This window comes from Megalops cyprinoides, chromosome 20 (genome assembly GCF_013368585.1).
Source record: "Megalops cyprinoides isolate fMegCyp1 chromosome 20, fMegCyp1.pri, whole genome shotgun sequence".
NCBI classification, from domain to species: Eukaryota; Metazoa; Chordata; class Actinopteri; order Elopiformes; family Megalopidae; genus Megalops; species Megalops cyprinoides.
Genome location: NC_050602.1, coordinates 28,351,492 through 28,362,867, shown reverse-complemented (window position 1 = coordinate 28,362,867; position 11,376 = coordinate 28,351,492). Strand labels below are relative to the sequence as shown.

At 45.9% G+C, this 11,376-nt stretch overlaps 1 protein-coding gene across 5 annotated transcripts; it reads left to right on the top strand.

Annotated features, from left to right (window-relative positions):
• Positions 1-5,485: 5,485 nt before the first annotated feature.
• On the top strand, positions 5,486-10,184 carry znf414 (zinc finger protein 414). 5 transcript variants are annotated; one of them, XR_005005823.1, is made up of 8 exons: positions 5,486-5,634; positions 6,158-6,305; positions 6,681-6,788; positions 7,171-7,276; positions 7,565-8,124; positions 8,474-8,547; positions 9,395-9,547; positions 9,674-9,752. XR_005005823.1 is itself a non-coding variant. In XM_036554407.1 (7 exons), the coding sequence occupies exons 2-7, from the start codon at positions 6,236-6,238 to the stop codon at positions 9,754-9,756; spliced, it is 1,080 nt and encodes a 359-aa protein (XP_036410300.1). In that variant the 5' UTR covers positions 5,486-5,634; positions 6,202-6,235; the 3' UTR covers positions 9,757-10,184. The 5 variants fall into 5 exon arrangements, 4 of the variants coding, with proteins under 4 accessions (XP_036410300.1, XP_036410297.1, XP_036410298.1 ...); XM_036554407.1 differs by lacking the exon at positions 8,474-8,547 and having other exon boundaries at positions 6,202-6,305; positions 9,674-10,184; XM_036554404.1 differs by lacking the exon at positions 8,474-8,547 and having other exon boundaries at positions 9,674-10,184.
• The last annotated feature ends 1,192 nt before the right edge of the window (positions 10,185-11,376 follow it).

The following is an 11,376-nucleotide window of genomic DNA, read 5'->3' as shown; positions in this document are numbered from 1 at the left end:
CCCGATGTTATGGAAGCTTCTACACGCCGTCGGACGGCCTTTATATAAGCTCCGTCCCATTCCCCGCCCACCCTCCGCAATAGCCCCGCCCTCTTTACGGTAAACACGCTCGAGACACTGGCAGAAGCGCACGTAGCGGTACACTGATGACGTCAGTGCGCGAGCTGGCCGAGCCCGGGCACAGCGCGTGCGCGCGCGGTGATTGGCTGCGGGGAGGGACAGAGTTTACAACCACAACAACACAGCCGAGTGCGTCGAGGAGACAACACACCTGCAGCTCAGTCATCAGTGCGTTTTAATTAAGAAACAAACATCTGTGCATCTGCGTTTGTTTCATACATCTGTAAATATATGCAGAATAATCACAGGTCAAGCCAGGGAAGAAAAACAAATTTCACTAAAGCCATGCGCAAACTATTGCATAACATTGCAGCCTGTGAAAACGTTGAAGTGCAAGTTACTGTCATTAATATTTCATTTCATTAGCATGGGTGGTAGGTGTGTACATATATGTAATAATTTAGATAAGGATTATGCTTACAGTCCTGTGTCAACTGCTCTTGCGGGACATATGTCAAAATATTAACTTGCATTAATAGTACAGTGTGTTATTTAGAAAAAATAAACAATTATACTGACAAGCTCTCTCCATCTACACACATCTATGTACAGTTCAATTATAGATATTTATGGGAAGTGTCTAACACTGCCTGCATTTTATACATGTTTGTTATTGCATTGGTTTTCTGTATTTTGCCATGGATACAGGGTTAAATTTTAGGCCTAACTTAATATATGGATTATATGATTAATATTTTTCTTGGTATACAATTGGAATCCACATCTGCGTTGAAGCTGTCTGTTCGAAACACTGTTAGACGTAATCTTTGTTTATTCCAGACAACAGTTTTTGCACACAAATGAATGATAACTAAAAACATTACCAACTTATCCACGAGGCCCACTATAAGCAGCTTATTTTAAACTGTGGTGATTGCCAATAAAAAGTGTCGTTCTTTCCCTTCCCTTTTTCCTCTTTTGTTTCTTGCATCACAGATGCATTTAACATAAGATGGAGAAACAGGGCAAGAAAAATGGACTGATCTGGGTCAGTTTCATAAGCGGATAAAAAATCAGAAAGACAAAATCCGAAAAGAGCCAGCTTTACTTCGAAATGCTACTGAATGCTTAAATTTCATACCGACAAACAAAACCCTGCTGGAGAGACAGCCAACATACACAGCCATGGAAACCCATTCATTTCACAGCATTAATGCAAAAAAAACAGCCCCTGATTTCATAATCCCAGCATAAGACGTTCAGGTCCTGCACTGCAGTGAGGTCCATGTGGCAGCAGGGGTTAACTGTTACGGTCTGTTTTCAGTCAAACTCACTCGGAGTTAATCTATAAATCCCTGCTGCCCTGCTAACATTGACCTATATTTCTGTTCTACACAGACCTGCTGTGAGCCATTACTCAGTGCATTCATGGATTTGAGGGGGAGAACATCTTGTGACCCCCTCCCTCCTTCTCCCCGATGGATACTGGCTGATGTACAGAGGTCATAAAACAGCAGCAGCTATTGCACAACCCCTGACTGCAGCATCAGATACAATTCCTGCATTGGACAAAAACAATAACCAGGTGCGCTGGCACAGCAGAGGACACCATTTTACAAAAGTTAATTTGGGAAACACTGAAATTTAATTTTGAAAGAATTCCTCTGAGTAAAAACTAGCAGCTGAGTTTAGAAGGAACGGGGGTTCAGAGGAATGGATTGGGGTGTCCAACAGCATTAGATGCAGTTTACCCCAGGACCCCCAAACTTGATCATTTTCGCTGAAAATATTGTCAAAGCTCTTAAGGGTAGGGTCCCAAAGAGACAACTTCAGCTGATGACATATGATTTTCCTGGGTCATTTCTGTGCTGAGAGATATTGTGACAGGCACAGAGAGTGCATGCCTGAGTGAGGAGCGCCAGGGAAGTCTGTGTATATTGAGTTTCCTCCCGTGCTGCACACAGCCTCCCCAGCTGACAGCCACTCATGGCCTTTTATGCAAATGTCTGCACTGCTTCGGACTTTCCTGGAAGTGAGCTGTCAGTGCGGAGAATTACAGCAGGGCCAGGCGGCCTCTCTTTAAGGGAACACCTCCCTCTCTTTTCAAAGCCCAGCTTATCTCTGTCCTTGGTAGAATATCACAGTTTTTGTTGTGTACATTAGCTTTTCAGTCAGTTTATCTGCACGGGACACCAAGTGTTGTCTGTGTCTGCAAAACACATTCCCTCGTGATATCACATGTGATAAGCAAATGGAATGTGTGTACTTGGGTGGGGCTTGCCCCCCACCCCCACCCCCACCCCTTACCTCCAATGTAACTGTAGCCAAGGGAACAACCCCTGCACAAACCAGACAAACAGCCAAACAAACAAAATAGCAATCCTCCATCTCACAACAGGTCTCCTTAATGTTGTGGACTGCATGCGCCCCAAAAAGCGTCATATGTTTGGACGGTAGATGAGGGATGAAAGTCACGCTCTTGTCTTCCTTTTTTGCTGTCTTTAATGTGTTTCCCTGCATCACGCGGCAGCACTGCTCCTCACCTTTTAAAGGTGTGATCCCAGCCGCATCAATGATGCTGGAAAAATCAACTTCAAGTGACAGGAGTGCATGTCAATAAATACAAAATGTCTGAGATTATTGTGTTTCGAGTTAGAAAAATGCTATTTGAAACTGTCCTCTTCATATATTTCACGTGTCAATGTATGGACTCTTTTCTTTAAAATGAAAAGTAGTGATATGAAAATAGTCACCGTACCAAACTGAACAAACAACATTCTAAACACGCACTTAATCAAAACACTTACATTTAATATTTTGACGATTTTTATACGTTCCAGAAACCGCATTTTGCCAGAGGGATATGTGCGCGCAATCAATATTGTATAACTGTACTTCTGAATTTTATTACCGTATAAAGAAAGGAATTTACGCATTACAAAAGGATTCAGACAACACAAACAAAGGCTTCTTTATTGTAGATCAGTGTGATGCAAGTCTGTGGCATTACGCTCCGGCCAGAGCATCAGAGCTTATGCGCCGATTCGGTATTCAAAAGTGGAAATGTACTACCTTTTCCGTAGTGAATATGAAAATCTACCCCTTTACGACCACTGAGATCCTGCCATTTAAAATCCCAGAAAGCGCATATATAATAACCACATTAACTGACAAACAGTAAATATGCATTAAATTGTACTGTGTAACTGAACCGTGAGCCGAAATGACCATTTAATGTCAATGGATATGCACTTCATGTCACGTAGCGCGTGCCATCAGGGGCGCAGTTGTGCTCCTTCACCGAGTTACATTACACATAAACATGGGTGTGCGGATGCGGCGCCTGGAAACCTCCCCGGCTTCCGCTGCTTTTTCTGCATGCATGCTGCACGGTGGGCGCTGGAGACACGCCTCTCGATGTATTGCTTTTATTTCTTCTTGAATATTCAGGAACATTCTGTTTGAGGAGGAAAACTGTGCCCCGACACGTCGCGCACGGACAAAGCCGAGGAGGGGGGTGGGGGGTTGGGGGGGGGGGGGGGGGCGGAGCGAGGCTCTTGGCAGAACATCCGCTTTGCTTAATCCGTTCCACATGCCTTTGACCTCCCCTGCAGTCATGAGTTAAAAGTGACACGCAGTTCAGGAATCCTCCTGAGCGAGGCAGCCGCCGCTCTCTGCAATGGAGCCACCACATTGCATCATATTGCATCAGTATTAGTCTGTCACGCTTGTCAGTATTATGTAATTCGCCACCCGGCAGTCAATGAAGACAGAATAAAGACACCTTATTATATCAACATCGGTCACAATGTTGCATATATAACAACAACAGCATATATAAAACAAAGTTTTACAAAGTTTTTTTGAGAGAATGAATGCGAAAATAATGGATAAGTTATGGGTTGATAGCACGCGGTTGTGTGACTGGCTGTGTGTGAGTTTGGGAGGACTCTTGAAGGAGGTGTGGAGTGTCTCTGTCTCTCAATTTCAGGCATGAAAAAGGGCTTTCCCATTTTTATTGAAAAAGTCAATGTATTATGTACATTTGCAATGAATTGGTGAAGTCAGACATGGTCTGCAAAGGGGTCCATCTTTGGTTTATGTAGTATTGTTTCAAAGCAGAGGTGATGGAAATGTCTTTGATGTTGCAGGTGATGGGTTCAGTGATGTTTGGAGTGTGTTGCTGAGATGTGAGAACTGCAGGTGGAAGCTGGAGGTTGCTGCTTCACTCTGGTCTTTCCTTTATTCTTGTGTGTTTCTGCAGTGAATGTGTCTGATCCATGTGTTGCTGGATCAGGGCTGGGGAGCAGTGCGGTGATGGTGGTGCAGGCAGGCCCTGCAGAGCAGAGAGGTGGGGCTGTTTGTGAGGTCTGCTGCAGGGGGGATACAGGTGCGGACTGGAGGTCAGCGTGGGGGGTGGTGAGCAGGTCTGGGCTGAGCCGTCCCACCCGCTTCATTAGAAAAACACCTGAAATGTTCTAGTTACTGCTCTAAAACAGATCTGGTTTTGAATTTAGTCATTTGATTGTGTTTTGTATATAATATTTGTATAAAATCAAACTTTGTTCTGTTGCTCCTGTTTCCTGTGTCTTTTGAATGCAGGAGTGTCGAGTGGTTCAATGGAGAGGAAAAATAGTCATGGTGAATCTTATTGGCTCAGATTTGTGTGGTTTGTGTTTATGGATGCTGTGGGAGGTTGACATAGTCTTCATGCAACAAGTGAATCTGGGGTCTACTGCTTCTCATTGCTTCCATCTTATATCACAAAATAAAGCTGAATCTAGAGATTTTGAATCTAAAGATGGTTATTATTTTGACAAATTCCAGGGATCTCTTGCTTCTGAGGTGCAACACCATGTAACACGAGTCCTCCATGTTTATTTTGGCTGTCTGGTGCTTTTGCAGATTTGTTATTTAAGAGGAGTACCAGGCACTGAACAAGTTTTCATCCACATTCAGTTCTGCATTGAGTCATCCAATGGGACACTATGAATACACATGGCGCCATCTTCTGGAGATATGTATATATATTTTTACCTTGAATTGTTTACATTCTATAGGCCAGTGACACAAACTGCTCAGGATCAATTTCTAAAATATGTTTTTTCAATAAAATATAATGTGAATACAACAGCAGTGAAGGTTTAAAGGAGGAAACCATCTTACTTTCCAATCTATTGGAAGGAGAAAGGGAGTGAATGGAGAGCAGTTACATCATTTAAATCACAGTTTGAAAGCAGTGAAAAAAATCTTTCAGTACTGATGTCTCTAGCAACTAAAGTGAAATATCTGAAATCGTCTAATCTGGAGGAAATATAATGAGTAACGATGAACACAAAATCTAGGCGACGTTTACAAGGCGTTACATCAATATAAGAAACAAAAAAAATACGTTTTGCTTTGCCATCCTCTCGCGATGATTGGATCCAAAATGGTGGCCAAACATCAGTGTGTGAAACACAGATGGACCTGCTCCCTTTCTGTTTAAATAATTGTTCTCTTTAAATAATCTTCCTTATTCAGCATAGTGTCGCGTACTAACCGAGCCGTGGAAATCGTTGTAAACGGTCTATGGTGAGTGATTCTGGATAAATGCCAATAATGTAATGTTATTAGCATTAGCGGTTTAGCCTATTAAATATTACAACGGTTGCCATAGATGTTATTGGCGTGATATTATTGTATTATTATTCTATTTCGCTGGATAACTAGCGATCAGCTACTCGCTGACTGCTACGAGAGCTGTTTAGCCATCTGGCTAGATGGCAGTTAGTAGCCACAGCAGTAAAGCTTTGACTGTATTGCAACAATGGAAACACCAGCTAACTTCTTGTCCCCGTCGTTAGCCTGCTAGCTGCTCACCATCCCTTTGTTTCCGCGTTAGCTGTGGGCCTGTGCACCTCTTACGCAGCTTTGTTTCAGATAATGACTCCGGTAGTTAGCTACTAACTTAGTAAGTTAGCTCGCTAGCTAGCCGGCTATTTAGCTTGGTGGTCTGAGAGTCACACCACCAGATCCACACCCACCTACCAGTTATACCGTTGCAGTTGGATGTAGTGCTGTTGTTTCCGTAAAAAGATCCATGTGTTTCAGATAGTCTGAGCTGGAGAAGCTGCTTTCCTGCCCCGGTTCTTCCCCCAGGTCCTCCCTGCCGGTGGCTACCCGGGCTGCAGGGATGTCTGCCGGCATCGCCGCCTGTGAACCCGCCCCCGCTCCGGGACCGCAAGCCTCCGCCAGCACGGCGGGTATGACAGCGACATAGAACACAGCTGCATGTTTGATCTGGTTAGGTTATCACAGAGCTAATGCTGCTCAGTTATGTCATTTTCTTTATTTTAGTGATTATATGTGTACTTAGCTTTAACCTTTCATTAATGCTCATTTTGTATCCGTGTGGGAACATCTTTGTATCAATCAACCAGATTCTAACCATGGTATAGAATTCCCCTAACTTTATATGACAAAATCAAGTTAATATTGCTTTTCTCTTACTTTAATAATACTCTGAGTTTTCCATTCACTGAAATTAAATGTGTTAATTGAAGTAAATGACAAAGGGGATTGTGTATACTGTTACTATCACCTGGCCCTCCATAGGATATTTATGATGTTGCCTACAGGAAGCCGATTGCCCTGTTCATTCTATGGCTGCAAGCAGTCCTTTACCGACATACAGCACCTGAACAAACACGCACAGAGCCACCAGATCCCCACACAGTCCCTCCCAGGTGAGTTTATATGAGCCCAGTTCCACAGTTCAGGGATGGAGAACTGTTCACATTGATTTCCAAAGGGTCCTCAGTGGTCTTCTCTGTAAAATGGGATTATGTCCTGATTTGGATATATTTAGAGCATTAGGTTGGGTGTTCTGTGCAAGCTAAATGAATGGATTTTGTTGATAACACTATCTCTCACTCAGCAACACATTCAGAGAAATGAGACTTGGTGGCTTGTAACTTGTCAGTGCACTAAGCCATAGGTTCTAGCCCAGTCAAACTAAGTCAGTGGTAAATATTTTAGGATCCTACTAACTGTAAATAGACCAATGCACAGTCATATGACAGTTTGCTTTCGCTCTAATGGACTGCTGTTCTCGGGCTCTTCGTCCAGGGAAGGTGTTCCACTGCTCATCCCTGGGCTGCAATGGCACTTTTCCCAGCATGCAACACCTGATGGAGCACATGAGGCACCACTACAAACCAAACCATTACTTCCTGTGAGTGATAACAGTGCCAGCAGCCGCTATGTCAGATTCAGCTCATTGCACACTGTGTTGTCAGGATTAAAGATGGGTTAGCTGATCCTGGATCAGGGCTCAGGGCACTTCCTCTCCCCTGTATGTGTGAACAGGTCAGTGGCATTGCTGCAGTGTGTGTTGGTGCCTTGTTAGTTAGTGTAGAGACTCGAGGTGTAGTTTGAAAAGCATTGATAAAGTCCTTGTGCAATGTTAATGCCAGTGCTTTATGTGGCTGTTGTCGTTGTTGTTGTCATGCTCCACCTGCAGGTGTGAGAGCTGCAGGGCCAAGCTGCGCTCCTACCGCGCTCTCTTCAAACACCTCCACACCTGTGCAAAGGTGGCCAAGAGCAAGGCTGCCAGAGCCGAGGAGCTGAACCCGGCCGTCTCGGCGCCGGAAGCAGCCGAGTCTGTGTCTGTATCTGCCGCTCCTGCCCTCGTCACCCCACACGCCGCTGACCCCTCCGGCGCCTTCCACAGCAGTGCGGAGGAGGAGCCGATGGATTTAGACCACGCCCCTCCCCCTGCCGTAGCCAGCCCTGTGGCCGCAGCCCCGCCCATCCCCAGTTTCCAGGCTCCGGTCAGCAGCCTCCTGCAGGACGCTGCCTCCACCCCTCCTCCCGGTTCCTTCTCTCTCCTGGAGCCCACAGTGTTCCCTGAGGACCCTCAGCACTTCCTCACGCAGACGCAGCCCGGAGCTCCGCCCAGCTCCCTCCCACCCGGCCCTGCCGCGCCCGGCCAGCAGCAGCGGCCAATCCGAGCTGTCGCCCCCATCTCCCCGGCCCCGCCCACTCCCCTGGGCTCCAATGCCGTCTGGAAGAAGAACCAAGGTGAATGAGTTGCATGCGTTTTTGCTGTTTCTGATTGGCTGGAATCAGAGCTGCATTTCTGCAGTCAGCAGCCTCCTCTAGCTGGAGGCAGTTCTCACAGTGCCTGAATGTGTGTGGGAGATGGAGTGCAGAGATTAGGCTGACCTCCTCCTTCTGTAATTCTCTCCTGATGTTTGATTTGTGCACACTTATACAGTACCTTATAGCTCTCAGTAGCTCTTTTTTTAAAAGTAACCCAGTTTAATTACTCATACTGTGTTTTCCCCAGCACGTGTTCTGAGATGGGGCAGCATCAGTCATTTCGGTGTTGAGTGAACTGTGTGTTTTGTCGTGTGCACTGTCCTGCCAGACACGCCCGGGCCCCTAGTGATCAGAAGGAACAGTCCTCCCAGCAGTCAGAGTATAAGTACAGGTGAAGTCCAGGTGAGGCACGGAGACCGCACACGCACAGACAGGGACAGCAGCTCGCTGTGCGGGGGCTTCGGGGGGGGGGGGGGGCGGGGCGCAGAACCCTCCCCCCTCTGCTTGGGTGCTCTGGGTCCTCCTCTGCCGCAGGGCTCCCGCCCATTCCCTGCAGAAGCCAATCGCTGCACTTTCCATCCTAAAGCCACTCCCCTGGGGAACGGGGCAACTCGCTGACCCCTGGCTGACCCGATAACAGCAGGGCCCCCGCCCTCCCCAGCCGCTCTCCAGGGCAGAGCCTGTGTGTTTGGGAGGGGTGCAGGGTGTGTGGCTTTGTGCTGGATGTCTGGCAGGTCCCGGCAGGAGTCTGCCTGCTGCCACCGCTTGCTATACACAGTTTCTGTTTACTAACAAAGAGAACGGCTGCAGAGAAACCACAGCTTAATCCTCAGCTTCAGTTAGTGTAGGACAACCCAACTGTTTCACAACAACTAACACTTCTACCTCTTTACCAAATCATTCATTATCAACCACTGTTTGCTTCTGTGAATGGATTAGCTGTGTTTCTCCACAGGCCAGGAAGACTTTTTTCTTGTTGCCTTAAGAATTCAGTACATAAGATGAATAGATGATGGTGAATCAGGGGAATTTTGTTGTTTTGTTTGCGATGGTATTTTGCATTGCTGCTTTGATATGAATAGTTTTTAGGGCAGTGGATGTGTTAGGCCTGTATGCATTGGTCTGAGCTGATGTTGCAGGATGGAGCTGGAAGTCAGGGTGCAGTGCTTTTGCTCGGGGACTCTGAGGGCCCTCAGAAAGAGGCGTCCTTCATGATGCCTTTCTCCCTCCCCCTGTCTGTGCTCCTCAGGACAGTCCTTCAGCAGCCGCATCCTGTGGGAGCACACCAGGGGGCGCTACAGCTGCCTGCAGTGCGGCCACTGCACCCCCTCCCGGCAAGAGATGACCGCCCACATCGAGGGCCAGCACCGGAGCCCTGCAGGGCGGCCCCACGGGGACACGGGTAAGACCCGGAGCGCCGTGCCGTAATGATCCTGCCGCTGGAGGCATGACGCAGGTGGGGCTTTTCCTTTAGACGGAGGATGTGTGCAGTGTGTGGTGCTGAACCGCTCCTGCATCTGTTTCACAGATGTCAGAGGGGCTTCTCCTCCCTTCCAGCCGAAAGCCTCATTGGACACAGACACCGCCACCGCCATCTACACCCAGCTCTGATTGGCTGTCCGCTGCGCACAGTCCGCCTCTGATGAGAGATCAAGTTCCTGGGACCGCGCTGTAGATTAACTGGTTAAACTGAAATCAGTCTTATACTCTCCTGACTCAGAGTTCCTGTAGATTATTGGGAAAGTCAGGAGAGCATATTTGGACTTGTATGAGTTACAAAATATGAATAAATGATTCAAGGACTTTTCCAGTTGTTTCTTGGTGGTAATTTCATAGCCTGGGAGTGTGTGTGCTGCATGTGTTCACACAGATATGCCCTGTTTATTCAGCACTGGCTACTTTTTGCGTTTGTCATTTTCTTTCTGCCTGTTTAAGAAGCAACTGGATTTACTTTGAAAATACTTGTTTAAAAGGTTTCCAGAATCCGGCTTCTTACACTGTTAGTACATTAAAAGTCTCCCATTTCTGATACTTTTCTGAAGGACATAGATGTAACCGTTTGATTTAAATATAAACAAAACTTGCAATGGGACTGTGTGAGTGTCTTCCTTTCTTTGGAGGGATGTCCTGGAAGAAGACCATACCCCACACCAGGGCTGTTTCAGGAGAGTCAGGTGTGGTTTGTGGTTTTGAGTGAATGGCCAGTTAGGGCTGAGAATGGATCTTATTTAATGAGCTGTACTTTTCTTCAGCCTTCGGTACAGGTGCACCCAGGGCACCTCAGAGGGGTGCTGGGGTACTTTACAGTTTTTTTGCTCTCAAAGCAAGATACTGCAGAGGGATCAGCACAGCAAGTTACCCAGTATAAGTTACCCAGTGTAAGTTGCCCAGTGTAAGTTATATGTAAGTAATATCCTTCTTTGATAACCGATGTGACATGCATTTATATGGGCCTTGATGTGCAGGGAAACTCCCCAGGGAGCAGAGTACTGACTGTCAGGTGTGCTGGGAAATGAAATGCAGAAGGCAGAAGTGTGGCCTTGTTACTCTCAGCTTCACAATGTAGGATAAATAACGTTCAGGTCAAACTTTGTCCGGAATAACAGCAGGCAAACAGCGGAATGAAAGCAGGAGAGCAGGAGAGGTACCCAGGGTTTGGCTGAACTCCATTCACCACAGCACACGAAGTGCAGACGAACAGAACCCCATTTAAGGGCTGTGTTTGTTCATTTGGGCATCTGATTTTTTCACATCCTTATACTCGATTATAAGCGTGAAGAAGTGCAGCTGAAATGGAGATCTACTTGGATATGTAACAATTACAGATTCACAATAATGTCTAAAACACTGTCTACATTCAACATTAGATGGTTTCTCTACACCAACACAACGCTGAACTGATGATATTCAATATTGAAGAGATCAATGACCATTCTTACATGATGGGATGTAAACTATATAAAATATATTTTTGTGAATATTTAATGTATGTTAAAGCTGTTCCATTTATTCTCATGTATACTAATTTTTATACATTTCCTATGAACTTAGTATGTGTGACACGTCCAAAAATCATTTTCAAAAATGCAGAAAAACTTAATCAGAACTTAGTAAACAGATAAATAAAATTCCTGTATTTCACAAATTCACACAAAATCAGCTGTCATTTATAGCAGAGAGTGAAGTTCTTAACTTCACCAACAAAGTTAAAAACTATGAGGATCTGTATGA